Here is a 26,692-nt window from a genome sequence, read left to right as displayed (position 1 = left end):
AAACTCCTTTGGGGCGCGTTTCCTAATTTAGACTCACAATTCCTCTTTGCGCATTTTTTGTGGGTAGGATGAATTTGGAGTTTCTGCACATCTAGAATTCTAAGGATGCTAAATGTCTTCGTTTGTCCGAAGCCATTTCCTAACTAATTATGGACATAAGTTAAACTAATCTTCATTTTGTACATTTGGTATTCGTGCCATCTTCTCAGAGCAAGGCTATCAAGATGGCGCTATGTTCAACCGATATAGTCTGCAATAGGGACAGAGAGGGTAATGTTGCTATGTGTAATCCAAAATTTCTAATTTAGGCCGTGATGCCTGCACACAATAACCTACACGCTTCAAACGCCGTCGGGGAATCTTGAACATCCACTGCGACGCGATCGGCGCGTAGTATTCTGTTAATGCACCCACAGTATTAACCAGGGTGGCCAACCGGAGCTGAACCGTGAGCCTGGGCACCACGGTGGCGTGATGTTAAACTGCCTCGCCTGGTTTCCAGGTGGTGGGTTCGATCCCGACCCTGTGACACCTGCTGTATATTTGGAGCTTGCGTGCGTCTCTCCCCGTGATCGTGTGGATTTTTCTCCGTGTCCTCCAGTTTTTCCCTCCACATTTAGAAACACGCATTTGGATTATTTGGCTGCGAGAAATTTCTACGTGATACGCTACTTGATTGAGCGATCATGTATGGTCAGGTCGCTTCTGAAAAAGAGTTAAATAGCTCAGTGGGCCTTACCTGGTGAAATGAAAAAAAAGATTAGTTTTCTAGTCTAGCTAACCTCTGCAATAAGCAGCGAACGCACGACCACTCCACTGTCCATCCAGCCACGGGCAGCGGCAACAAGTGTGACTTCGACAACTCACAGGAACACATGGCGCAGACACACGATTCGTGAAGGTCATCAAGATTTTTATTCTTAATAATTATTACCGCGGTCGTCTTGCACACAAACGTACCGTAGTTATCGCGGATTTCTAAGGTGCACTTTTTTCCCCCCTCTATTTGAAAGCAAAAGTTTGGGGTTTGTCTTGCAAACCGAGAGGACGTGTCTGTGACCAAGTTTGTTGAACTTCGTTGACACCGTGCATCGAACTTTCCGGAGCGTCTTATGATCCCGAGAGAATACAGTATAACACACACGCACGCCGAGACATAGCGCCCACACCACAACAACATCACGTGTCCTTAACTGCCAAATTTGTTGTCCTTCCCCGCCCTCTGTGCTTCCCCCACACCTCCGATCACCACGGTTGGCTAAGTATGGTGCGCGAAATAAGTTCAACATACACTTCTTTCTCCGCTAATTTAGTTTAATATATAAAATTGCTTTACACATTGAGCGTACAATCCGCTAGCGCTCGTCATTTTACTTTTCCGGCACGCCCAAGTGGACTTCGTTATCGACGGCGGTGTTGTCGGTCTCCTTCATATGTTAAACCACTCGTTCATGTTGCCCCTCCGCGGGTCTCCCTTCTTCCTCTGCTCCTCGTTCTCGCGGAACATCCGCTCAAACGCTTCCAACGACTCGGGGTCCTCCTCCTTGGTCTCCTTCTCGGGGAACAGGTTGGGGAAGGTGAAGGTCTGCCCCTGAGCCTGGGTGAGGCGCGCAAGACACACGGGGAAACGGAGAGGAGAGTGGAGTTGACTTCAGTGTTGCAGCCATGAAATGACTCTTGACACGGTTCCGCTGGTGGGGGTCTCTAAAATGCGAACAAGCGATACACGTGTGCATGTTGAACTTCTGTCGCACCGTACGTAGCCAACCGTGCTAATCGGAGGTTACAGCGAGGGATGGTAATTTAATTTTGTTAAAGTGTTTTCAACTAGTAATAGTTTAAGTGTTTAAGAGTTTTAGTTCAGTTTTCATTAAATTTACTTGACTTTACCGAAAAAACCTAAGAGTATGAATCCTTGCAGTCACGAAAGCTTCAAATCTAGAATTAGTTTTCTTTAAAACGCATGAAAAAAAACAATCAACTAAATTAATAATCATATTGGCTGGGTGGCTTGGAGTTCAGGGCGCTGACAGGCGGAGAGAGCTAATTGGAAAGCATTAAACTGGCCACTTGTTCCCCAGCTTGGATAACACGGGTCAACAAACTAAACAAAAATTCTGGCCTGGACTTTTGCAGCTGTTCAAGACTAATTTCAGGGTGCTGATTCCAAATCTGATCTCAGATTTTCTCTATCACATCTCATTTTTATGCTATCGGCATACCCCATTTTCATTGATTTTACCCGAAATTAACTCTGTCACTAATGATTGCAAGTTGTTGCGAGTCAGTGACTGCTTTAGTGTTAAAATATGGCGCTGTATTTTTAGGATAGTGTGTTTATAATATCATTTTATGTAAATATCCACATTTATTTAATATTTTTCTTCTGCAGTTTTAATTGAAAATGCAATATTTGATATCTCAAAAACCTGATGTGATAGACAAAAACTGATGCCAGATTTGGAATCAGCACCCCAAAATTACATTAAACCCGTTGGAATACCTTATGCCACAAAAAAGTGTGTTGACCAGTGACAATTTCAGTCACCCTACATACACATTGGTGGCAAAATGTGTCGACAAGAGGCGGCCGGGCGGCTAAAAGATCAAGGCGCTGAGTCAGCACCATTGAGATCCTAGGTGCAAAGCCAGCTTCGAGACAGCTGGGATTGAACCAAAACCAGATTCATCTTCTTGGTTCTTTCGGTAAAGTCACGTAGAAGGGAAATAATAAAACAAAAATAAAACATAATAAAATTATTCTCACGACGTTTCGGCCACAACGCAAGCAGCCGTCCTCAGGTGAAGAACAGGTGTGTCATTCAGACACTGTCTTTCCGACAGACCTGTTCTTCACCTGAGGACGGCCGCTTGCGTTGTGGCCGAAACGTCGTGAGAATTGTATTTTATTATGTTTAATTTTTATTATTTTATTATTTCCCTTCTACGTGACTTTACCGAAAGAACCAAGAAGATGAATCCCTGCAGTCACGAAAGCTTTCAATCGAAACAAAACCAGGTTCTCGAGGGCAGTGAGTTGGAGGTCTCCGCATTCATAGTTTGGTCTCGATTTTTAAACGTCTTCGCTGTGTCACCTCTCCCTGCTCCTCACCAGTTGCACGTAGGCCACTTTGTAGTCGGGCTTCTTGAGGTGTTGATTCAGGTGGTTCTTCTTCTTGTTGGAGCCTACAAAAAAGGGGCCCACATGAATGACCGCACGGTGAGATGTAACAATAAAAACAAGGCAGCTGTGTAACGTGGCTTTGGGTCGTTTCTCCCGCTACTCTGAAGATGTTTGATAAGTTGTTTTTGGTGTGGCTGCTGGGAGCCTTAGGTATTTCCACTAAATATTATGAATCCTTACTCTTTGGTTCTTTCGGTAAAGTCACGTAGGTATAAAATAAATACCCACGTGACTTTACCGAAAGAACCAAAGAGTATGGATTCCTGCAGTCACAAAAGCTTCAAATCAATATTAAGAATCCTACCCGGGCACTAGTGTAAATTATAAAGCTTGCAGTTCTGCCCCTCTCACCAATTGTCCACTGGCACAGCCCTGACCGCACCTGCGCAGGGCCCTCAAAGTATGGCACGGGTGGTTTTCCACTGGCCATTTGACGAGAGCCAGGCCAGAAGCAAACAGTAATAATACGCTGGTCTCACAAGACGTCGTCCGAATTCGGCTCTGGGCCAAGCAGGGCCAGAGGCGGGGCTAATCAAATAGTTCAATAAATGCGTGCGATGTCAGTCAGTGTGAATGGACGGCGCCACCGCGCTTATCTTGACGCCAGAGGTCGCAAACGGGTTTTGTTTCCTTACCCGTACCCGGCCGCACCAGGGTTGCAAATGGGTACCCGTACCCATACCCGGCCGGGTACGGGTATCCGTTCCGTACTCGTACCCGTATCCTACCCGAAATGAGTGACAAACGGTTACTCACCAGTGACTCACGGCCTACCCGTACCCATACCCGGCCGCACCAGGGTCGCAAACGGGTACCCATACCCGTACCCGGTCGGGTACGGGTAGCCGGGTATCGGGTAGGATACGGGTATCAGGTTGCGACCTCTGCTGCACGCGTCCCGATTTTAATCTTTTTCACACGACGTCAATCGGCACGCAGCGTCACCGCATCATCCGCATGCGTCTCAAGCTGAACGGTGCACGTGACATTACATGGCGCAGTTCAGCTTCTGCGTTGTAAGAACAACCCGGAGCCTCCCGAGTCACAGCGAGCTGGCTCGCCATGGGCCCGGGCACGGCACAGTAGTTGCGGTGCGAAGGAAGTGTTTTCAGCGTGACCAAGACTGCGTGGGAGTTGCTCACCGTATTGGATTCTCGTCCTCACTTCCGCCACAGAGACGTTGTAAATTTTCTGTAGGTAGTTTTTGATGTCGAACTTGGTCATCCTGACAACGAAGGACAAATGTCGGTGGGGGTTTTACGCGGCTTCACGTCACATAGGCGTGCACTGCAATCATGAAATACGCTGCCCCGTCGTTGGGTTTATAAATGAGAATCGGAAGGAAATAAAGTGTTCTTAAAAAATCACAATGACCAACAATAATGGCATTCTTTCTTTACACCACAGGTAATACGATCATCGTGGCGATTATTCCATCCATCCGATCGTTAGCATCAAGCACGTTAGCGTCAACAGGAAAGCCAGGTGGGTAATTGTGGGCATTTCTTTCCCCCCCCCGACGATTGTCCCTGCTGACAATTGTCCCAACGTGTGCGGAGCTCACTCCATAGAGACGCGGAACTGCACGGTGTCTTCAGGCAGCTCCTTCCCGGGCCGCACCATCGTCATGAAGAAGTTGGTGCGGAAGACGCGCAGCTGAGGGTTTCCATACTGGTAAATGGGCATGCTGGAACAACAGAATCATCATAATCTTTATTCATACTGGAGGAATCCGGATGAGCTACAAAGTTCTTTTTCACAAATGTCCAGTAGGGGTAGGTCACAACGTTAAAACAAACAATACAAAAGCATGCTAGAAGTGCAGTGTAAGAAAGGTCAACAAATCATGAGAATAGGTTTTCCCCTTTTTTCTGGCAACAAACAGGTGTTAAGATGTTAAAACACCAAACTGAAACCTTTTACAAGGAATCATGTCTGCATTAACCACAATACTCGTGGTCAGAATGCAAACAACCAGGAATTGAACTCGCAACCCGATTGCGAGTGGTTCGCTCAATTTCTGCTGCATTGCACAAGTCAATTATGCCAATACGCCTTCGACGTTTTTGGGATTGCTGAAAGTGAAACACGATTGTGGCCTTTGGAGAGAGAGAGAAACAAGTATAACCCGTAAAAACAAAGTTTTTCACTATAAATCCTTTATATGCGTAGCGGCTAGTCTTCTCGTCCTCTGGCTTGCGATGGCTGCCACCTATGGGTCAGATGATTGTCTGCCAGTATTAAGCAATTGCTAATTAAATATTTAATTTGCTTTCCCTAAACAGTGTAAAATTTTTGGAATTTTTTTTCACGAACATTAATTGTCTCGCACAACGAGTCTGTGTGCAAAATGTCAGCTCGATTGGATCACGGGAAGTGGGTTAAAAAACGACCGAAAGATTTGCACGGCCGTAAGCAAGCAAGCAAGCACGCAAGCAAGCAAGCAAGCGAACTTAATATAAAGGATTTTTAAAAAGGTAAGTTTAGGGGCGTTCCAATAAATCCAGGAGATCTAAATGGATCCCACTGGTTCCGTTCCACACACGGGACATCGGTCCACATTGGGGCTCGTGGTGACTTCACGTGGACATTGGTCAGTTGTGAAGGGTGAAGTGAAGGGTGAATCAAAGGCAAAACGCGCACATAACGTGTCTTACTGCGCGCCACCTGGGGACACAGGCTAACATACTCGCATTAATATTCCAATTAATTAGGTGACGTTGAAATTAATCACTCGCTTACTCGGGGACATATTAAGCGATTGTCAAGAGCGGCGTGACAATTCTAACGTTTAGTAGCACGCAATTTTTCGGTGATTCTTTTAAAGCATTCGATGACCGTTCGTGCTAATTAATTTCACTTGACCTTCGCCATTACGGCGTTGCCAATAACGTTTGATAAGTTGGAGGTGTTTATGCCCATAAGCGGGTGTCCAATGCTAAGCAGAGATGGGGGCAGACACGATGAGAGAGACACGAGGAGAGAGACACGGGGGTCAAGGAGAGACACAGAGACAAGGAGAGACACGAGGAGAGAGACACAGAGACACGAGGAGAGAGACACAGAGACACGAGGAGAAACACGGGGGTCAAGGAGAGACACAGAGACAAGGAGAGACACGAGGAGAGACACATAGAGACACGAGGAGAGAGACACAGAGACACGAGGAGAGAGACACAGAGACACGAGGAGAAACACGGGGGTCAAGGAGAGACACAGAGACAAGGAGAGACACGAGGAGAGACACAGATACACGGGGAGAGACACGGGGGTCAAGGAGAGACGCAGAGACAAGGAGAGACACGAAGAGAGACATAGAGACACGAGGAGAGAGACACGAGGAGAGACACAGAGACACGAGGAGAGACACGGGGGTCAAGGAGAGACACAGAGACACGGGGAGAGACACGGGGGTCAAGGAGAGACGCAGAGACAAGGAGAGACACGAAGAGAGACATAGAGACACGAGGAGAGAGACACAGAGACACGAAGAGAGACACAGAGACACGAGGAGAGACACAGATACACGAGAAGAGACACGGGGGTCAAGTAGAGACATAGAGACAAGGAGAGACACGAGGAGAGACACGAGGGTCAAGGAGAGACAAGGAGAGACACGAGGAGAGAGACACAGAGACGAGGAGAGAGACACAGAGACACGAGGAGAGAGACACAGAGACGAGGAGAGAGACAGAGACACGAGGAGAGAGACACAGAGACGAGGAGAGAGACACAGAGACAAGGAGAGACACGATGAGAGAGACACGGGGGTCAAGAAATAGAGACACAAACGCGCGGAGAGACACAGAAACTGGCATGCAGATAAGGCAGAGACTGACATCGAGACATACACATACAGATTTACTCGTACAGAGAGATCGATACTTGATACACACAGACAGACAGAGAAACACGGAGAGACAGAGACACAGAGAGACGTTCATGCAGCAGACACGAAGATGCGCAGACAAGACACGGCACAAACGCCACGGAGAGACACAGACACAGAGGCGAACATAAAGACAAGAGACACGGGCGGACACGGAGCCCACGCATCAAGACACAAGGGCGATACGCAGACACAGAGAGACAGAAATAGGCACGAATTGATGCAAAGAATAGAGACTCAAAGAGACGTAAAGACAAGGTGACACAAGGAGACAGATACATGTTCACGAAGTCGGGGTTCTCACATGACCTCATCCTTAACCGTCTATTTCACAATCACCTGTGTCACCTTCTGTCTTAAACGTTTTAATGATTAAAAAAATCACAAAATATGCTATGTTAGTAGATCGAGGCCTAGCGCCTGCATTGGGTCCCCGGCCTCGCCTAGGCAGCGCTACCGCCTCTTTAGCGCCCCAACCCGGCGGCGCATCTATCCGAGGGTCGTTGAAGTCGCGCGGGGGCCTAGTAGTGCACATTTTAACTCGTTTTTTTACCCTCTCACAATCACGAGTTTTAAAACAAAAAAAATGTTAACGCAATTTAAATCCGCGCGTGTTTATCCGTGGCAAGTACTCACAGCACTCGACGAGCCATCGTCGAGATGCGTTTGGCGAGTAATTCACCGAACGGCGCGATTCGCCAGTGCGGCTTCACAGCATTCGCTTCAATGTCAATGGGAACGCGTGAACCACCGCCACGTGTGTGCGCAACAAAGCAATCGCTGCAGAAGTTGTTGTTTTGAATGAAGAATAAGGGCAACGACGACGAATACAGGCTGAGTGAGCTTCAACTCGTGCTAAAAATGACTTTTAAATAGGTGTTGGTGTAGAATGTGCGCGTCGTGAGTGGGTTTTAAGTAGCTAAGCGTTGGCCAACGTCAATGGCTAGTCCCATATGGTCTAGTGGTTAGGATTCCTGGTTTTCACCCAGGCGGCCCGGGTTCAATTCCCGGTATGGGAACTAATTTTTTATTTTCTTCATTGGATTTGCTGACTCGACGTTTGTTCAACACTTTTTTTGAGAACATTTATTGGAAAATAAAAACATTTAATTGGATTACGCCAGTAGTAAAGCTATTAGTTTTTTTATTATTTGGTTCTTTCGATAAAGTCACGTAGAATTATGTTGAATAATATTCTTGGTTCTTTCGATAAACACATGATTATAAGTTAATATTATGGTATACGACTACCAATGTATTTACAATGACTTTGCACAGCCTCCCATATGGTCTAGTGGTTAGGATTCCTGGTTTTCACCCAGGCGGCCCGGGTTCAATTCCCGGGATGGGAACTAATTTTTGATAATTGGTTTTTTACCCTTCTATCTGGCAACAAAACTGACACCTTTTTACAAGGAGTCATGTTTGCATAGACCGCAATACCTGCAGTCATAATACAAACAAAAGAACATAACTGATAATGTGCACTGTCCTTGAAGTTGATTGGTCCACACCCGAGACAGCTTTCCTTAGAGCCTAGTCCCTTTTGGCGTCATCTGGTCCAACCCATGTGAGACTAGGCTCTAAGGAAAGCTGTCTCGGGTGTGGACCAATCAACTTCAAGGACAGTGCACATTATCAGAGTTATGTTCTTTTGTTTGTATTATGACTGCAGGTATTGCGGTCTATGCAAACATGACTCCTTCTAAAAAGGTGTCAGTTTTGTTGCCAGATAGAAGGGTAAAAAACCAATTATCATATTTTTACTGGCAAATGAGGTTCCCATAGTGTAGAAACTAATTTTTTCTTTTCCTCATTGGATTTGCTGGCTCAACGTTAGTTCAACACTTTTTTCGAGAACATTTATTGTAATATTATTATTTTAAATAGGATTACGCCGGTAGTAAAGCTATTTTCATTGTTTGTGGTTCTTTCGATAAAGTCACGTAGAATTATGATGAATAAGTCATGTGCGCCATTCTTACTTTATAATGCCAGTGCAAGTTTTGAGACTCTTACGTTAATTTTAATGAACAGGATAACTTTTCTTACCCGCGGCCCTCTTGATACTCCTATTACCCGCAGCAGCTGTAGGGCCCAACTAAGACTCCTATTATCCGCTAATCTATTTCTTCCTATTATCTGCGATCTTACAGATAATACATTGCGGAGCGGATTCTGCATGCTTGGAGTTCCACCCCCGTGGACAAGAGTCACGTGGCAAATGGCTCCAAATTCCCGCTGGTTATCCGTGAACACATTCCTGCGGAGGGAGCTGGTAGGAACGTTGGGTTGCTCGGTCAATGGCCAGGGTCAACGGCGGCGTGGTGTATTCCGCAAATATGCCCGACTGAGAGGGCGGGCACAAGCCGGCGTGAGTTGGTTAAACGTTGAGTTTTATAAGGGCACCACGGGGTGACCAGCCCCTACCCATCCAGCTCCACCCCTCCCACCCCCACCCAGCCCAACCCTCCCCACCCAGCCCTTCCCCATCCTCCCCACCCAGCGCGTCTCCACCCCGATGATTGCAAAATCATCAAATCAGTTTGTGTGCAGGTGCTGAGTTTATTGTTGCATCACGTGATCATGAGCGCTGGTAGCTTGGGGAGGCCTTCATCCAACAGTGGACTGATCATGGCTGATGGTGACGATGAGGAATGTAATGGTAGATGAGACGTGGTTTCCTTCACTATTTCATGATAACTTTGCAAATTTTTTACAATGAGTTAAAATCATGGTATACGACTACCAATGCATTTACGTTGGCTTTACACAGCCTCCTATATGGTCTAGTGGTTAGGATTCCTGGTTTTCACCCAGGCGGCCCGGGTTCAATTCCCGGTATGGGAAGTAATGTATTGTATTTTTGAAAAGTTGGATTGATCTCTCGATGTCATTCTTATTTGAGATGACTTTGCAAATTTTGGCAATAAAATAATCATGGCTTATTGTAGTCTGTGTTTATGGATGTTTCATTCTACATCGTGTATCATTCTACATCGTGTAGTGGTTAGGATTAAATTCCCGCTTTGGAAAGTTTTTGTTAAATGAAATCTAGAGATCAATGCAACTTTTCAAAAATTCAAGACATTACTTCCCATACCGGGAATTGAACCCGGGCCGCCTGGGTGAAAACCAGGAATCCTAACCACTAGACCATATGGGAGGCTGGGTAAAGATCACTGTAATAGCATTGGTAGTCGTATACCATAATATTAACTTACGATCATGGATTATTCTCGTCTGTGTTCATAGATTTTTACTAACCTGCTTGTGTTATTCTGTATGGCCCAGTGGTTAGGGTACCTGCTTTACCCCTCGGCAGTCTGGGTGCAATTCCCGGTATGGGAGAGAAATATTAGTACTATATTCTTAGGTCTTTTCGGTAACGTCACCTAGGTAAAAAATAAAAATTTATAAAAGTAAAATTAATTTTAATTTTTTACTTACGTGAACATAAGAATATGAATCCTTGCAGTCACGAAAGCTTCAAATCTAGAAATATTAGTATATACGTCATTTAATCTTATTTTTGGTTTGGTTGCTGCGTCAATATCAAAATGTTTTTTCTCGCATACAAAATACATTGTTTTGCTTAGAATGCTTGAGTGTAATGTTAGGTATGTTCTGTTTTTTTCACAATTTTTATTATTGCAAAATAATCAAATCAGTTTGTGCGCAGGTGCTGAGCGGATTGTTGCATCACCTGATCATGAGCGCTGGAAGCTTGGGGAGGCCTTCATCCAGCAGTGGACTGACCATGGCTGATGGTGACGATGACAATTGTAATGGTGGATGAGACATGGTTTCCTTCACTATTTCATGATAACTTTGCAAGTTTTTTTTACAAGGAGTTAATATTATGGAATACGACTACCAATGCATTTACAGTGGCCTTACACAGCCTCCCATATGGTCTAGTGGTTAGGATTCCTGGATTTCACCCAGGCGGCCCGGGTTCAATTCCCGGTATGGGAACTAATTTTTGATTTTCCTAATGGGATTTGCTGGCTCGACGTGAGTTCAACACTTTTTTAGAGAACATTTATTGTAATATTTTTTGTTTTTTAATGGATTACGCCGGTAGGTAAGCTATTTTTATTATTTGGTTCTTTCGATGAAGTCACGTAGAATTATGTTGAATAAGTCCTGTGCGCCATTTTTATTTTTTTAATGATAGTGCAAGTGTTGAGACTCTTACGTTAATTTTAATGAACAAGATAACTTTTCTTTTTTTTACTTACGTGACTTTACCGAAAGAACCAAAGAGTAAAGAATGCAATGGTAGATGAGACGTGATTTCCTCAACTATTTTTACAATTAGTTAATATTTTGGTATACGACTACCAATGCTATTACAGTGATCTTTTCCCAGCCTCCCATATGGTCTAGTGGTTAGGATTCCTGGTTTTCACCCAGGTGGCCCGGGTTCAATTCCCGGTATGGGAAGTAATGCATTTTTTAAGTTAGATTGTCAATGACGACGGAAAAAAAAGTCGTATGTCGCATTCTTATTCTTGGTTCTTTCGGTAAAGTCACGTAAATAGAAAAACAAATAAAAATTGAAAATAATCAAAGCCTTCATTATTTTCCATTTATAATGTTTCTTTTAAATATATTCGATTTTTTGTTTTCTATTTACGTGACTTTACCGAAAGAATCAATAATATGAATTCCTGCAGACACGAAAGTTTCAAGTCAAAATTTGTGGCATTCTTATTCGAGATGACTTTGCAAATTTTGGCAATAAAATAATAATGGATTATCCTCGTCTGTGTTTATGGACTATTACTCGCCTGTGTGTAATGTTCTGTATGGCACCAGTGGTTCGGGTTCCTGGTTTTCCCCTCGGCATTCTGGGTGCAATTCCCGGTGAGGAGAAGAATTAGTACTTCATTAATCTTATTTTTGGTTTCGTTGCTGCGTCAAAATGTTTTTTCTCGCATAGAAAATGTATTATATTACTTACAATGCTTGAGTGCAATGTTAAGTATGTTCTGTTCTTTTCGTAATTTTGATGATTGCAAAATCATCAAATCAGTTTGTGTGCAGGTGCTGAGTTTATTGTTGCATCACGTGATCATGAGCGCTGGTAGCTTGGGGAGGCCTTCATCTAGCAGTGGACTGACCATGGCTGATGGTGACGGTGAGGAATGTAATGGTGAATGAGACATGGTTTCCTTCACGATTTCATGATCACTTTGCAAGTTGTATTACAATATGAGTTAATATTATGGTATACGGCTACCAATGCATCTACTGTGACTTTGCCCAGCCTCCCATATGGTCTAGTGGTTAGGATTCCTGGTTTTCACCCAGGCGGCCCGGGTTCAATTCCCGGTATGGGAAGTAATGTTTTGTATTTTTGAAAAGTTGGATTGATCTCTCGATGTTATTCTTATTTGAGATGACTTTGCAAATTTTGGCAATAAAATAATCATGGCTTATTCTAGTCTGTGTTTATGGATGTTTTCTCGCCTGTTTGTAACATTCTACATCGTGTAGTGGTTAGGATTAAATTCCCGCGTTGGGAAGTTTTTGTTAAATGACATCCAGAGATCAATCCAACTTTTCAAAAATACAATACATTACTTCCCATACCGGGAATTGAACCCGGGCCGCCTGGGTGAAAACCAGGAATCCTAACCACTAGACCATATGGGAGGCTGTGTAAAGACACTGTAAATGCATTGGTAGTCGTATTCCATAATATTAACTCGTTGTAACAAACACTTTCAAAGTTATCAATAATAATTATCATTAAATAGTGAAGGAAACCATGTCTCATCCACCATTACATTCGTCATCGTCACCATCAGCCATGGTCAGTCCACTGCTGGATGAAGGCCTCCCCAAGCTACCAGCGTTCATGATCACGTGATGCAACAATTCGCTCAGCACCTGCGCACAAACTGATTTGATTATTTTGCAATAATAAAAATTATGAAAAAAACAGAACATACCTGACATTACACTCAAACATAGTCAGTAAAATAATACATTTTGTATACGAGAAAAAACATATTTTGTTATTGACGTAGCAACTAAACCAAACATAAGATTAAATGACGTACTAATATTTCTCTCCCATACTGGGAATTGCACCCAGACTGCCGAGGGGTAAACCAGGTACCCTAACCACTGGGCCATACAGAATGTCACAAGCAGGCTAGTAAAAATCCATGAACACAGACGAGAATAATCCATGATCGTAAGTTAATATTATGGTATACGACTACCAATGCTATTACAGTGATCTGTACCCAGCCTCCCATATGGTCTAGTGGTTAGGATTCCTGGTTTTCACCCAGGCGGCCTGGGTTCAATTCCCGGTATGGGAACTAATTTCTAATTTTCCTTATGGGATTTGCTGGCTCGACGTGAGTTCAAAATTTTTTTAGAGAACATTTATTGTTACATTATATTTTTGAAATGGATTACGCCGGTAGGTAAGCTATTTTTATTGTTTGGTTCTTTCGATAAAGTCACCTAAAATTACGTTGAATAAGTCCTGGGCGCCATTCTTACTTTATAATGATAGTGCAAGTGTTGAGACTCTTACGTTAATTTAAATGAACAGGATAACTTTTTTTTTTACGTGACTTTACCGAAAGAACCAAAGTGTAAAGAATGTAATGGTAGATGAGACATGCTTTCCTCAACTATTTAATGATGACTTTGCAAGTTCTTTTTACAATGAGTTAATATTTTGTTATACGACTACCAATGCTATTACAGTGATCTTTTCACATCCTCCCATATGGTCTAGTGGTTAGGATTCCTGGTTTTCACCCAGGCGGCCCGGGTTCAATTCCCGGTAATGGGAAGTAATGTATTTTTAAAGTTGGATTGTCAATGATGACGGGAAAAAAGTCGTTTGTCGCATTCTTATTCGTGGTTCTTTCGGTAAAGTGACGTAAAGAGAAAAACTAAAAAACTTGTAAAATTAAATAAATGCAAATAATAAGTGAAAATAATCAAATCCTTCATTATTTTCCATTCATAAATTTTATTAGAATTTTTTAAATATATTAGATTTTTTGTTTTCTATTTACGTGACTTTACCGAAAGAATCAATAATATGAATTCCTGCAGTCACGAAAGTTTCAAGTAAAAATTTGTGGCATTCTTATTTGAGATGACTTTGCAAATTGTGGCAATAAAATAATAATGGATTATTCTCGTCTGTGTTCATGGATTATTACTCGCCTGTGTGTAATGTTCTGTATGGCACCAGTGGTTCGGGTTCCTGGTTTTCACCTCGGCATTCTGGGTGCAATTCCCGGTGAGGAGAAGAATTAGTACGTCATTAATCTTATTTTTGGTTTTGTTGCTGCGTCAAAATGTTTTTTCTCGTATAGAAAATGTATTATTTTACTTACAATGCTTGCGTGCAATGTTAAGTATGTTCTGTTCTTTTCGTAATTTTGATGATTGCAAAATCATCAAATCAGTTTGTGTGCAGGTGCTGAGTTTATTGTTGCATCACGTGATCATGAGCGCTGGTAGCTTGGGGAGGCCTTCATCCAGCAGTGGACTGACCATTGCTGATGGTGACGATGAGGAATGTAATGGTGGATGAGACATGGTTTCCTTCACGATTTCATGATCACTTTGCAAGTTGTATTACAATATGAGTTAATATTATGGTATACGACTACCAATGCATCTACTGTGACTTTGCCCAGCCTCCCATATGGTCTAGTGGTTAGGATTCCTGGTTTTCACCCAGGATGGCCCGGGTTCAATTCCCGGTATGGGAAGTAATGAATTGTTTAAGTTGGATTTTCAATGATGACGGAAAAAAAGTCGTATGTCGCATTCTTATTCTTGGTTCTTTCGGTAAAGTCACGTAAATAGAAAAACTAAAAAAAATTGCAAAAAAAAAATGCAAATAATAATTGAAAATAATCAAAGCCTTCATTATTTTCCATTTATGATGTTTTTTTTATAATATATTAGATTTTTTGTTTTTTATTTACGTGACTTTACCGAAAGAATCAATAATATGAATTCCTGCAGTCACGAAAGTTTCAAGTCAAAATTTGTGGCATTCTTATTCGAGATGACTTTGCAAATTTTGGCAATAAAATAATAATGGATTATTCTCGTCTGTGTTCATGGACTGTTACTCGCCTGTGTGTAATGTTCTGTATGGCACCAGTGGTTCGGGTTCTTGGTTTTCCCCTCGGCATTCTGGGTGCAATTCCCGGTGAGGAGAAGAATTAGTACTTCATTAATCTTATTTTGGTTTCGTTGCTGCGTCAAAATGTTTTTTCTCGTATAGAAAATGTATCATTTTACTTACAATGCTTGAGTGCAATGTTAAGTATGTTCTGTTCTTTTCGTAATTTTGATGATTGCAAAATCATCAAATCAGTTTGTGTGAAGGTGCTGAGTTTATTGTTGCATCACGTGATCATGAGCGCTGGGAGCTTGGGGAGGCCTTCATCCAGCAGTGGACTGACCATGGCTGATGGTGACGGTGAGGAATGTAATGTGGAAGAGAAATGGTTTCCTTCACGATTTCATGATATCTTTGCAAGTTTTTTACAATATGAATTAATATTATGGTATACGACTACCAATGCATTTACTGTGACTTTGTCCAGCCTCCCATATGGTCTAGTGGTTAGGATTCCTGGTTTTCACCCAGGCGGCCCGGGTTCAATTCCCGGTATGGGAAGGAATATTTATTTAATTTTATTTCTATTATTACTTTTAGTAATTTTATTTTTACCTACGTGACTTTACCGAAAAAAACCTAAGAGTTTGGGAAGAAATGTAATGTTTTTTTTTAAAGTTGAATTCATCTCTAGATGTCAATGATTACAGGAGAAAAAGTCGTACGCGGCATTCTTATGAGATGACTTTGCAAATTTTGCCAATAAAATAATCACGGATTATTCTAGTCTGTGTTTATTGATTTTTTATATCCTGTTCTGTAATATACTATATGGTCCAGTGGTTCGGGTTCCTGGTTTCCCCCTCGGCAGTCTGGGTGCAATTCCCGGTATGGGAGAGTAAGATCAGTACGTCATTTAATCTTATTTGTGGTTTTGTTGCTGCGTCAATATCAATATCCAGGGTGTTTGAAAAACTGGGCCCAATTTCAAAGCAGTATATTTCACGATGGCAACATGTTACAATTACACCCAAAAATTACAAACGGTTTAATGAGTTGTTAAGTTTTACTAACCATTTTATAAATGCTCTATGTGTCCTCCACCTGCTGTACGGACAACATCGAGACGATAGTTGAATTCGTCCCAAACACCTCTCAAAGTGTCTCCTTCCACTGAAGTCACTGCTGCCGTGATTCTGTTTTTGAGGTTACCAGATGAGTCGCTAATGGTGGCACAAAATCACGGTCTTTGACGTATGCCCACAATAAAGAGTCGCAGGGTGTGATGTCTGGGGATCGTGGGGGCCAAGAGTGTAGCGCCAAGTCTTGGGGTCCCGTGCGACCTATCCAACGTTGAGGCAGTGGGTCTTGCGAATGACTGAGGCTTAGAGGCTGTTTGTGCGCTGGGAGAGGCATCTCGCGGTCATCATTTGAAACTCTATGCCCCGCCCTCTTTATGCCCCGCCCTCCTCTCTATGCCCCGCCCTTCCAAGTGGTAAGAGTTTCATTGATGGGTGGTTCGTGGTTGCAGAGATTTAGCGATTTCAAATCGGATCCATCAGTTTGAAACACCCTGTATGTTTTTTTCTCGTACAGAAAATGTATTTTTTACTTAAAATGCTTGAGTGCAATGTTAGGTATGTTCTGTTATTTTTTTTAGTTTTGACGATGAAGACTGTAATGGTAGATGACACATGTTTTCCTTCACTATTTCATGATACCTTTTCAAGTTATTTTTACAATGAGTTAATATTATGATATACGACTACCAATGCCTTTAACAGTGACTTTTCCCAGCCTCCCATATGGTCTAGTGGTTAGGATTCCTGGTTTTCACCCAGGCGGCCCGGGTTCAATTCCCGGTATGGGAAGTAATGTAATTTTTTTTTAAGTTGGATTATACTTGTTGCGGAGAAAAAGTCGCATGTGGCATTTTTATTTTTGGTTCTTTCGGTAAAGTTACGTAAATAGGAAACATTAAATAAAATATAATTAATAAAAGAAGATTACAATTATAAAAATAATGAGGAATGTAATGGTAGATGACACATGGTTTCCTTCGCTATTTCATCATAACTTTGCAAGTATTTTTTACATTGAGTTAATATTATGGTATACGACTACCAATGCATTTACTGTAAAATTTTCCAGCCTCCCATATGGTCTAGTGGTTAGGATTCCTGGTTTTCACCCAGGCGGCCCGGGTTCAATTCCCGGTATGGGAAGTAATTGATTTTTTAAGTTGGATTGATCTCTTGATGTCAATGATTACGAAGAAAAAGTCGTGTGTGGGATTCTTATTCGTGGTTTTTTCGATAAAGTCACGTAAATAGGAAAACAAAATTAACTGTTTTTTTGTAAATAAAAAAAATAATAATAATGAGCCGATTCTTATTTATTTATTTTTATTTCATTTTTATTATTTAAATTATATTTTATTCTTTTATTTTTTTAAATTGTAATGTTTTCTATTTACACGACTTTACCGAAAGAACCAAGAACACGAATGCCACATGCGACTTTTTTTCGGTTATCATTGACATCAACTTAAAAAAAACGTTACTTCCCACACCGGGAATTGAACCCGGGCCGCCTGGGTGAAAACCAGGAATCCTAACCACTAGACCATATGGGAGGCTGGAACATTTTACAGTAAATGCATTGGTAGTCGTATACCATAATATTAACTCAATGTAAAAAATACTTGCAAAGTTATGATGAAATAGCGAAGGAAACCATGTGTCATCCACCATTACATTCCTCATTATTTTTATAATTGTAATCTTCTTTTATTAATTATATTTTATTTAATGTTTCCTATTTACGTAACTTTACCGAAAGAACCAAAAATAAAAATGCCACATGCGACTTTTTCTCCGCAACAAGTACAATCCAACTTAAAAAAAAATCACATTACTTCCCATACCAGGAATTGAACCCGGGCCGCCTGGGTGAAAACCAGGAATCCTAACCACTAGACCATATGGAAGGCTGGACAAAGTCACAGTAAATGCATTGGTAGTCGTATACCATAATATTAACTCGTTGTAAAAAAACTTGCTAAGTTATCATGAAATAGTGAAGGAAAATATGTCTCATCCACCATTACATTCGTCATCGTCACCATCAGCCATGGTCAGTCCACTGCTGGATGAAGGGCTCCCCAAGCTACCAGCGCTCATGATCACGTGATGCAACAATCCGCTCAGCACCTGGACAAAAACTGATTTGATGATTTTGCAATCATCAAAATTACGAAAAGAACAGAACATACTTAACATTGCACTCAAGCATTGTAAGTAAAATAATACATTTTGTATACGAGAAAAAACACATTTTGATATTGACGCAGCAACGAAACCAAAAATAAGATTAATGAAGTACTAATTCTTCTCCTCACCGGGAATTGCACCGAGACTGCCGAGGGGAAACCAGGAACCTGAACAACTGGTGCCATACAGAACATTACACACAGGCGAGTAATAATCAATAAACACAGACTAGAATAATCCGTTATTATTTGATTGCCAAAATTTGCAAAGTCATCTCGAATAAGAATGCCACAAATTTTGACTTGAAATTTTCGTGACTGCAGGAATTCATATTCTTGATTCTTTCGGTAAAGTCACGTAAATAGAAAAAATAAAATCTAATGTATTTAAAAAATGTAAATAAAATTTATAAATGGAAAATAATGAAGGCTTTGATTATTTTCCATTATTATTTGCATTTTTTTTATCTTACAATTTTTTTAGTTTTTCTATTTACGTGACTTTACCGAAAGAACCAAGAATAAGAATGCGACATACGACTTTTTTCTGTCATCATTGACAATCCAACATAAAAAATGCATTACTTCCCATACCGGGAATTGAACCCGGGCCACCTGGGTGAAAACCAGGAATCCTAACCACTAGACCATATGGGAGGCTGTGAAGAGATCACTGTAATAGCATTGGTAGTCGTATACCAAAATATTAACTCATTGTAAAAATAGTTAAGGAAATCACGTCTCATCTACCATTACATTCTTTACTCTTTGGTTCTTTCGGTAAAGTCACGTAAGTAAAAAAAAGAAAAGTTATCCTGTTCATTAAAATTAACGTAAGAGTCTCAACACTTGCACTATCATTATAAAGTAAGAATGGCGCACAGGACTTATTCAACATAATTCTACGTGACTTCATCGAAAGAACCAAATAATAAAATAGCTTACCTACCGGCGTAATCCATTTCAAAAAATAATATAACAATAAATGTTCTCTAAAAAATGATGAACTCACGTCAAGCCAGCAAATCCAATGAGGAAAATTAAAAACTAGTTCCCATACCGGGAATTGAACCCGGGCCGCCTGGGTGAAAACCAGGAATCCTAACCACTAGACCATATGGGAGGCTGGGTAAAGATCACTGTAATAGCATTGGTAGTCGTATACCATAATATTAACTTACGATCATGGATTATTCTCGTCTGTGTTAATGGATTTTTACTAGCTTGCTTGTGATATTCTGTATGGCCCAGTGGTTAGGGTACCTGCTTTACCCCTCGGCAGTCTGGGTGCAATTCCCGGTATGGGAGAGAAATATTAGTACGTCATTTAATCTTATTTTTGGTTTGGTTGCTACGTCAATAGCAAAATATGTTTTTTCTCGTATACAAAATGTATTGTTTTACTGACAATGTTTGAGTGTAATGTTAGGTATGTTCTGTTTTTTTCATTATTTTGATGATTGCAAAATAATCAAATCAGTTTGTGCGCAGGTGCTGAGCGAATTGTTGCATCACGTGATCATGAACGCTGGTAGCTTGGGGAGGCCTTCATCCAGCAGTGGACTCAACACTTGCACTATCATTATAAAGTAAGAATGGCGCACAGGACTTATTCAACATAATTCTACGTGACTTCATCGAAAGAACCAAATAATAAAATAGCTTACCTACCGGCGTAATCCATTTCAAAAAATAATATAACAATAAATGTTCTCTAAAAAATGATGAACTCACGTCAAGCCAGCAAATCCAATGAGGAAAATTAAAAACTAGTTCCCATACCGGGAATTGAACCCGGGCCGCCTGGGTGAAAACCAGGAATCCTAACCACTAGACCATATGGGAGGCTGGGTAAAGATCACTGTAATAGCATTGGTAGTCGTATACCATAATATTAACTTACGATCATGGATTATTCTCGTCTGTGTTAATGGATTTTTACTAGCTTGCTTGTGATATTCTGTATGGCCCAGTGGTTAGGGTACCTGCTTTACCCCTCGGCAGTCTGGGTGCAATTCCCGGTATGGGAGAGAAATATTAGTACGTCATTTAATCTTATTTTTGGTTTGGTTGCTACGTCAATAGCAAAATATGTTTTTTCTCGTATACAAAATGTATTGTTTTACTGACAATGTTTGAGTGTAATGTTAGGTATGTTCTGTTTTTTTCATTATTTTGATGATTGCAAAATAATCAAATCAGTTTGTGCGCAGGTGCTGAGCGAATTGTTGCATCACGTGATCATGAACGCTGGTAGCTTGGGGAGGCCTTCATCCAGCAGTGGACTGACCATGGCTGATGGTGACGATGACGAATGTAATGGTGGATGAGACATGGTTTCCTTCACTATTTCATGATAACTTTGAAAGTTTTTGTTACAACGAGTTAATATTATGGAATGCGACTACCAATGCATTTACAGTGTCTTTACACAGCCTCCCATATGGTCTAGTGGTTAGGATTCCTGGTTTTCACCCAGGCGGCCCGGGTTCAATTCCCGGTATGGGAAGTAATGTATTGTATTTTTGAAAAGTTGGATTGATCTCTGGATGTCATTTAACAAAAACTTCCCAACGCGGGAATTTAATCCTAACCACTACACGATGTAGAATGTTACAAACAGGCTAGAAAACATCCATAAACACAGACTAGAATAAGCCATGATTATTTTATTGCCAAAATTTGCAAAGTCATCTCAAATAAGAATGACATCGAGAGATCAATCCAACTTTTCAAAAATACAATACATTACTTCCCATACCGGGAATTGAACCCGGGCCGCCTGGGTGAAAACCAGGAATCCTAACCACTAGACCATATGGGACGCTGTGTGAAGCCACCGTAAATGCATTGGTAGTCGTATACCATAATATTAACTCATATTGTAAACAACTTGCAAAGTGATCATTAAATAGTTGAGGAAACCATGTCTCATCCACCATTACATTCTTTACTGTTTGGTTCTTTGGGTAAAGTCAAGTAAGTAGAAAAATAAAACAAAATTAAAAATAAGATATCAAAAAGATAATCCAGCTGTGGAACGGGATTATTTTTTCCACCTGATGATGACCGCTTATGTTACGATCAAAACGTCGGTATATATATATATTTTATTTTCTTTCATTTATCTACCTACGTGACTTTACCGAAAGAACCAAGAATAAGAAAGCCACATACGACTTTTTTTCCGTAATCATTGACATCTCGAGATCAATCCAACTTTTAAAAAATAGAACACATTACTTCCCATACCGGGAATTGAACCCGGGCCACCTGGGTGAAAACCAGGAATCCTAACCACTAGACCACATGGGAGTCTATGCAACGTCTCAGTAAATGCATTGGTAGTCGTATACCATAATATTAACTCATTGTAAATAAAACTTGCAATGTTGTCATGAAATAGTGAAGGAAACCATGTCTCATCCACCATTACATTCGTCATCGTCACCATCAGCCATGGTCAGTCCACTACTGGATGAAGGCCTCCCCAAGCTACCAGCGCGCATGATCACGTGATACACCAATCCGCTTAGCACCTGCACACAAACTGATTTGATGAATTTGCAATCATCAAAATTACTAAAAAAAACAGAACATACCTAACATTAAACTCAAGCATTCTAAGTAAAATAATACATTTTGTATACGAGAAGAAAAACATATTTTGATATTGACGCAGCAACCAAACCAAAAATAAGATTAAATTACGTACTAATATTTCTCCCCCATACCGGAAATTGCACCCAGACTGCCGAGGAAAAACCAGGAATCCTAACCACTGGGCCATGTAGGTTATGACACACAGGCTAGTAATAATCCGTAACCACAGACTAGAATAATCCATGATTATTTTATTGCCTAAAGTTGCAAAATCATCTAAAATAAATAAAAATAGCCGTAAATTTTGGCTTGAAACTTTAGTAACTGTAGAAATTCATGCTCTTGGTTATTTTGGTAAAGTCACGTAAATAAAAAAGAAAAAAATCTAATACATTTTTAAATAAAATAAAAATAATTTCTTGAAAATAATGAAAGCTTTTATTATTTTCAAGTTATTGTTATTATTTTCTTTATTATCATTTTTTATTATATTTTTTACAAATAGAATTTTTCTATTTTCGTGACTTTCCCAAAAGAACCAAGAATAAGAATGCCACATACGACTTTTTATCCGCAATCATTGACATCTCGAGATAAATCCAACTTTTAAAAAAATACATTACTTCCCATACCGGGAATTGAACCCGGGCCGCCTGAGTGAAAACCAGGAATCCTAACCACTAGACAATATGGGAGGATAGGAAAAGTCACTGTAAATGCATTGGTAGTCGTATACCATAATATTAAATAATTGTAAAGAAATTGGCAAGAAAACTTGCGATGGTGACGATGAAGAATGTCATGGTCGATGAGACATGGTTTCCTCAACAATTCAATGATAACGTTACAAGTTTTTTTACAATATGAGTTAATATTTTGGTATACGACTACCAATGCATTTACGGTGGCTTTACACAGCCTCCCATATGGTCTAGTGGTTAGGATTCCTGGTTTTCACCCAGGCGGCCCGGGTTCAATTCCCGGTATGGGAAGAAATGTATTGTCATTTTTTTTTAAGTTGGATTGATCTCGAGACGTGAATGATTACGGAGAAAAAGTCGTATGTAACATTCTTATTCTTAGTTCTTTCGGTAAAGTCACGTAAATAGAAAACAATAAATAAAATAAATAGAATAAATTAAAATAATAAAAGAAAAAATTGAAATTTTAAAAAATTAAACCTTTCAGTTTTTTTTCATTTATTATTTTTATTTAATTTAAAAAATATTACATTTGTTTTTTCTATTTACGTGATTTTATCGAAATAACCAAGAATATGAATTCCTGCAGTCACGAAAATATCAAGTCAAAATTTGTGGCATTCTTATTCGAGATGACTTTGCAAATTTTGGCAATAAAATAATCATTGCTTATTCTAGTCTGTGTTTATGGATTTTTTCTAGCCTGTTTGTAATATCCTACATGGCCCAGTGGTTAGTGTTCCTGGTTTCCCCCTCGGCAGTCTGGGTGCAATTCCCGGTATGGGAGAGAAAAATGAGTACGTCATTTAATCATGTTTTTGGTTTTGTTGCTGCGTCAATATCAATGTCCATGGTGTTTTAAAAAATTATCCCAATTTCAACATTACTTCCCAAACCGGGAATTGAACCCGGGCTGCCTGGGTGAAAACCAGGAATCCTAACCACTAGACCATATGGGAGGCTGTGCACAGAATTCTAAATGCATCGGTAGTCGTTTACCATCAGACGAACTCATTTTCTGAACAAACGTGCACAGGCATCATACAATAAGAATGAAAAACATGTCCCCTCCACTGCTGGATGAAGGTCCTCCCGCCAAGCCATCTCCACCTCTCACGAACTCGCGATGCTCACAATTCACCGTGTCTCTACCACGCGAGCCAATGTCTCAACGCTCCGTCTCCCTCTCCGGACGACCTCGAGAGCCCGAGTTTCCCTTTGGTCGCGAACCCCACCCTTAGTGGCACCCACCGCCACGTGTGCTTCAGAAACACATTCCTGCGGAGGGAGCTGGTAGTAACGTTGGGTTGCTCGGTCAATGACCAGGGTCAACGGCGGCGTGGTGTATTCCGCAAATATGCCCGACTGTGAGGGCGGGCACAATCCGGCGTGAGTAGGTTAAACGTTTAGTTTTATAAGGGCACCACGGGGTGACCAGACGCTCCCCACCCAGCCCCACCCCTCCCATCCCCCACCCAGCCTCACCCTTCCCACCCAGCCCCTCCCCACCCTCCCCACCCAGCCCCTCCCTCCCCACCCAGCCCCTCCCTGCACGATGGACACAGTAATCTCCTGTGGGCTGGTGTAACTAGGAGGTTCCTACCAGTAGTATTTACGCTTTGGTTCTTTCGGTGAAGTCACGTAGGTAGAAAAATAAAACAAAATAAAAATATGATATCAAAAAAATAATCCAGCAGTGGAACTGTATTACTTTTTCCACCTGAGGACGACCGCTTGTGTTGCGATCGAAACGTCGTGATATATTTTATTTTATTTTCATTTTTCTACTTACGTGACTTTACCGAAAGAACCAAAGAGTAAAGCATGTAATGATAGATGAGACATGGGTTTCCTCAACTATTTAATGATAACGTTGCAAGATTTTTTAACAATGAGTTAATATTATAGTATACGACTACAAATGCATTTACGGTGACTTTTCCCAGCCTCCCATATGGTCTAGTGGTTAGGATTCCTGGTTTTCACCCAGGCGGCCCGGGTTCAATTCCCGGTATGGGAAGTAATTTATTGTATTTTAAAAGTTTGATTGATCTCTTGATGTCCATGATGACGGAGAAACAATCGTATGTGGAATTCTTATTCGTGGATCTTTCGGTAAAGTAACGTAAAAAGAAAACAAAAAATCTAATATTTTTTTTAATAAAATAAAATTAATAATTTGAAAATAATGAAAGCTTTCATTAGTTTTTCAATTTATTTGACTTTACCGAAAGAACCAAGAACAAGAATGTCACATACGACTTTTTCTCCGTAACCATTGACATCGAGAGATCAATCCAACTTAAAAAAAATACATTTCTTCCCATACCGGGAATTGAACCCGGGCCGCCTGGGTGAAAACCAGGAATCCTAACCACTAGACCATATGGGAGGCTGTGCAAAGTCATCGTAATACATTGGTAGTCGTATAGCATAATATTAACTCGTTGTAAAAAAACTTGCAAAGTCATCATTAAATAGTTGAGGAAACCACGTCTCATCTACCATTACAACACATTCCTGCGGAGGGAGCTGGTAGGAACGTTGGGTTGCTCGGTCAATGGCCAGGGTCAACGGCGGCGTGGTGTATTCCGCAAAAATGCTCGACTGTGAGGGCGGGACCAAGCCGGCGTGAGTAGGTTAAACGTTGAGTTTTATAAGGGCACCACGGGGTGACCAGCCCCTCCCCACCCAGCCCCACCCAGCCCCACCCTTCCCACCCAGCCCTTCCCCACCCTCCCCACCCAGCCCCTCCCTCCCTCCCCACCCAGCCCCTCCCTGCACGATGGACACAATCATCTCCTGTGGGCTGGTGTAACCAGGAGGTTCCTACCAGTAGTATTTACGATTTGGTTCTTTCGGTGAAGTCACGTAGGTAGAAAATTTTAAATAAAAATAAAAATATATATCAAAAAAATAATCCAGCAGTGGAACTGGATTACTTTTTCCACCTGAGGACGATCACTTGTGTTGCGATCGAAACGTCGTGATATTTTTATTATTATTTATTTTTCATTTTTCTATTTACGTGACTTTACCGAAAGAACCAAAGAGTAAAGCATGTAATGGTAGATAGGACATGGTTTTCCTCAACTATTTAATGATAACGATGCAAGATTTTTTAACAATGAGTTAATATTATTTTACGACTACCAATGCATTTACGGTAACTTTGCCCAGCCTCCCATATGGTCTAGTGGTTAGGATTCCTGGTTTTCACCCAGGCGGCCCGGGTTCAATTCCCGGTATGGGAAGTAATTTATTGTATTTTTTAAAAGTTGGACTCATCTCTTGATGTCCATGATGACGGAGAAAAAGTCGTATGTGGAATTCTTATTCGTGGTTCTTTCGGTAAAGTCACGTAAAAAGAAAACAAAAAATCTAATATTATTTTTTAATAAAATAAAATTAATACATTGAAAATAATGAAAGCTTTTATTATTTTCAATTTTTGGTTGTATTTTTATTATTTTTATTTTTTTTATTTTACACATGTTAGTTTTTCTATTTATTTGACTTTACCAAAAGAACCAAGAATAAGAATGCCACATACGACTTTGTCTCCGCAATAATTGACATCAACAAGAGATCAATCCAACTTAAAAAAAAATACATTACTTCCCATACCGGGAATTGAACCCGGGCCGCCTGGGTGAAAACCAGGAATCCTAACCACTAGACCATATGGGAGGCTGTGCACAGAATTCTAAATGCATCGGTAGTCGTATACCATCAGACGAACTCATTTTCTGTACAAACGTGCACAGTCATCATACAATAAGAATGAAAAACATGTCCCCTCCACTGCTGGATGAAGGTCCTTCCGCCAAGCCATCTCCACCTCTCACGGACTCGCGATGCTCACAATTCACCGTATCTCTACCACGCGAGAAAATGTCTCATCGCTCCGTCTCCCTCT

At 41.0% G+C, this 26,692-nt stretch overlaps 1 protein-coding gene and 29 non-coding genes across 30 annotated transcripts; 16 read left to right on the top strand and 14 right to left on the bottom strand.

Annotated features, from left to right (window-relative positions):
* Nucleotides 1–896: 896 nt before the first annotated feature.
* On the bottom strand, nucleotides 897–7,984 carry MRPL23 (mitochondrial ribosomal protein L23). The gene is made up of 5 exons (XM_061553932.1): nucleotides 7,710–7,984; nucleotides 4,749–4,871; nucleotides 4,327–4,409; nucleotides 3,113–3,186; nucleotides 897–1,597 (listed from the first exon to the last, which is right to left on the bottom strand). Exons 1-5 carry the CDS (start codon nucleotides 7,724–7,726, stop codon nucleotides 1,430–1,432), a joined length of 465 nt encoding a protein of 154 aa, XP_061409916.1. The 5' UTR covers nucleotides 7,727–7,984; the 3' UTR covers nucleotides 897–1,429.
* A 36-nt stretch (nucleotides 7,985–8,020) lies between these two features.
* TRNAE-UUC (transfer RNA glutamic acid (anticodon UUC)) lies at nucleotides 8,021–8,092 on the top strand. The gene has a single exon. It is a non-coding gene; the product is annotated as a tRNA-Glu (tRNA).
* Nucleotides 8,093–8,353: 261 nt separating this feature from the next.
* On the top strand, nucleotides 8,354–8,425 carry TRNAE-UUC (transfer RNA glutamic acid (anticodon UUC)). Its single transcript has one exon. It is a non-coding gene; the product is annotated as a tRNA-Glu (tRNA).
* Nucleotides 8,426–9,851: 1,426 nt separating this feature from the next.
* TRNAE-UUC (transfer RNA glutamic acid (anticodon UUC)) lies at nucleotides 9,852–9,923 on the top strand. Its single transcript has one exon. It is a non-coding gene; the product is annotated as a tRNA-Glu (tRNA).
* Nucleotides 9,924–10,167: 244 nt separating this feature from the next.
* On the bottom strand, nucleotides 10,168–10,239 carry TRNAE-UUC (transfer RNA glutamic acid (anticodon UUC)). Its single transcript has one exon. It is a non-coding gene; the product is annotated as a tRNA-Glu (tRNA).
* Nucleotides 10,240–10,979: 740 nt separating this feature from the next.
* Nucleotides 10,980–11,051, top strand: TRNAE-UUC (transfer RNA glutamic acid (anticodon UUC)). Its single transcript has one exon. It is a non-coding gene; the product is annotated as a tRNA-Glu (tRNA).
* A 399-nt stretch (nucleotides 11,052–11,450) lies between these two features.
* TRNAE-UUC (transfer RNA glutamic acid (anticodon UUC)) lies at nucleotides 11,451–11,522 on the top strand. The gene has a single exon. It is a non-coding gene; the product is annotated as a tRNA-Glu (tRNA).
* Nucleotides 11,523–12,350: 828 nt separating this feature from the next.
* Nucleotides 12,351–12,422, top strand: TRNAE-UUC (transfer RNA glutamic acid (anticodon UUC)). Its single transcript has one exon. It is a non-coding gene; the product is annotated as a tRNA-Glu (tRNA).
* A 243-nt stretch (nucleotides 12,423–12,665) lies between these two features.
* On the bottom strand, nucleotides 12,666–12,737 carry TRNAE-UUC (transfer RNA glutamic acid (anticodon UUC)). Its single transcript has one exon. It is a non-coding gene; the product is annotated as a tRNA-Glu (tRNA).
* Nucleotides 12,738–13,342: 605 nt separating this feature from the next.
* TRNAE-UUC (transfer RNA glutamic acid (anticodon UUC)) lies at nucleotides 13,343–13,414 on the top strand. Its single transcript has one exon. It is a non-coding gene; the product is annotated as a tRNA-Glu (tRNA).
* Nucleotides 13,415–13,827: 413 nt separating this feature from the next.
* TRNAE-UUC (transfer RNA glutamic acid (anticodon UUC)) lies at nucleotides 13,828–13,900 on the top strand. The gene has a single exon. It is a non-coding gene; the product is annotated as a tRNA-Glu (tRNA).
* An 863-nt stretch (nucleotides 13,901–14,763) lies between these two features.
* Nucleotides 14,764–14,836, top strand: TRNAE-UUC (transfer RNA glutamic acid (anticodon UUC)). The gene has a single exon. It is a non-coding gene; the product is annotated as a tRNA-Glu (tRNA).
* An 851-nt stretch (nucleotides 14,837–15,687) lies between these two features.
* On the top strand, nucleotides 15,688–15,759 carry TRNAE-UUC (transfer RNA glutamic acid (anticodon UUC)). Its single transcript has one exon. It is a non-coding gene; the product is annotated as a tRNA-Glu (tRNA).
* A 1,238-nt stretch (nucleotides 15,760–16,997) lies between these two features.
* TRNAE-UUC (transfer RNA glutamic acid (anticodon UUC)) lies at nucleotides 16,998–17,069 on the top strand. The gene has a single exon. It is a non-coding gene; the product is annotated as a tRNA-Glu (tRNA).
* A 282-nt stretch (nucleotides 17,070–17,351) lies between these two features.
* On the top strand, nucleotides 17,352–17,423 carry TRNAE-UUC (transfer RNA glutamic acid (anticodon UUC)). The gene has a single exon. It is a non-coding gene; the product is annotated as a tRNA-Glu (tRNA).
* A 338-nt stretch (nucleotides 17,424–17,761) lies between these two features.
* On the bottom strand, nucleotides 17,762–17,833 carry TRNAE-UUC (transfer RNA glutamic acid (anticodon UUC)). Its single transcript has one exon. It is a non-coding gene; the product is annotated as a tRNA-Glu (tRNA).
* Nucleotides 17,834–18,115: 282 nt separating this feature from the next.
* TRNAE-UUC (transfer RNA glutamic acid (anticodon UUC)) lies at nucleotides 18,116–18,187 on the bottom strand. Its single transcript has one exon. It is a non-coding gene; the product is annotated as a tRNA-Glu (tRNA).
* An 867-nt stretch (nucleotides 18,188–19,054) lies between these two features.
* On the bottom strand, nucleotides 19,055–19,126 carry TRNAE-UUC (transfer RNA glutamic acid (anticodon UUC)). Its single transcript has one exon. It is a non-coding gene; the product is annotated as a tRNA-Glu (tRNA).
* Nucleotides 19,127–19,520: 394 nt separating this feature from the next.
* TRNAE-UUC (transfer RNA glutamic acid (anticodon UUC)) lies at nucleotides 19,521–19,592 on the bottom strand. The gene has a single exon. It is a non-coding gene; the product is annotated as a tRNA-Glu (tRNA).
* A 650-nt stretch (nucleotides 19,593–20,242) lies between these two features.
* On the bottom strand, nucleotides 20,243–20,314 carry TRNAE-UUC (transfer RNA glutamic acid (anticodon UUC)). The gene has a single exon. It is a non-coding gene; the product is annotated as a tRNA-Glu (tRNA).
* Nucleotides 20,315–20,906: 592 nt separating this feature from the next.
* Nucleotides 20,907–20,978, top strand: TRNAE-UUC (transfer RNA glutamic acid (anticodon UUC)). Its single transcript has one exon. It is a non-coding gene; the product is annotated as a tRNA-Glu (tRNA).
* A 243-nt stretch (nucleotides 20,979–21,221) lies between these two features.
* On the bottom strand, nucleotides 21,222–21,293 carry TRNAE-UUC (transfer RNA glutamic acid (anticodon UUC)). The gene has a single exon. It is a non-coding gene; the product is annotated as a tRNA-Glu (tRNA).
* A 419-nt stretch (nucleotides 21,294–21,712) lies between these two features.
* Nucleotides 21,713–21,784, bottom strand: TRNAE-UUC (transfer RNA glutamic acid (anticodon UUC)). The gene has a single exon. It is a non-coding gene; the product is annotated as a tRNA-Glu (tRNA).
* Nucleotides 21,785–22,695: 911 nt separating this feature from the next.
* TRNAE-UUC (transfer RNA glutamic acid (anticodon UUC)) lies at nucleotides 22,696–22,767 on the bottom strand. The gene has a single exon. It is a non-coding gene; the product is annotated as a tRNA-Glu (tRNA).
* Nucleotides 22,768–22,992: 225 nt separating this feature from the next.
* On the top strand, nucleotides 22,993–23,064 carry TRNAE-UUC (transfer RNA glutamic acid (anticodon UUC)). Its single transcript has one exon. It is a non-coding gene; the product is annotated as a tRNA-Glu (tRNA).
* Nucleotides 23,065–23,660: 596 nt separating this feature from the next.
* On the bottom strand, nucleotides 23,661–23,732 carry TRNAE-UUC (transfer RNA glutamic acid (anticodon UUC)). The gene has a single exon. It is a non-coding gene; the product is annotated as a tRNA-Glu (tRNA).
* Nucleotides 23,733–24,721: 989 nt separating this feature from the next.
* TRNAE-UUC (transfer RNA glutamic acid (anticodon UUC)) lies at nucleotides 24,722–24,793 on the top strand. Its single transcript has one exon. It is a non-coding gene; the product is annotated as a tRNA-Glu (tRNA).
* Nucleotides 24,794–25,093: 300 nt separating this feature from the next.
* TRNAE-UUC (transfer RNA glutamic acid (anticodon UUC)) lies at nucleotides 25,094–25,165 on the bottom strand. The gene has a single exon. It is a non-coding gene; the product is annotated as a tRNA-Glu (tRNA).
* Nucleotides 25,166–25,955: 790 nt separating this feature from the next.
* Nucleotides 25,956–26,027, top strand: TRNAE-UUC (transfer RNA glutamic acid (anticodon UUC)). The gene has a single exon. It is a non-coding gene; the product is annotated as a tRNA-Glu (tRNA).
* A 364-nt stretch (nucleotides 26,028–26,391) lies between these two features.
* TRNAE-UUC (transfer RNA glutamic acid (anticodon UUC)) lies at nucleotides 26,392–26,463 on the bottom strand. Its single transcript has one exon. It is a non-coding gene; the product is annotated as a tRNA-Glu (tRNA).
* Between the last annotated feature and the right edge of the window lie 229 nt (nucleotides 26,464–26,692).

The sequence above is a fragment of the Lethenteron reissneri genome, chromosome 2, assembly GCF_015708825.2.
Source record: "Lethenteron reissneri isolate LAM-NWPU_2019-01 chromosome 2, ASM1570882v1, whole genome shotgun sequence".
Taxonomy (NCBI): Eukaryota; Metazoa; Chordata; class Hyperoartia; order Petromyzontiformes; family Petromyzontidae; genus Lethenteron; species Lethenteron reissneri.
This window is presented reverse-complemented; position numbering and strand designations above follow the sequence as displayed.

Excerpts from the sequence above, each read along its gene's own strand:
- MRPL23 (XM_061553932.1), bottom strand. Across the intron at positions 4,410-4,748 it reads CAGTTCCGCGTCTCTATGGA|GATGACCAAGTTCGACATCA; the intron begins GTGAGCTCCGCA and ends CTTCGTTGTCAG. Across the intron at positions 1,598-3,112 it reads AAGTGGCCTACGTGCAACTG|GCTCAGGGGCAGACCTTCAC; the intron begins GTGAGGAGCAGG and ends CGCCTCACCCAG.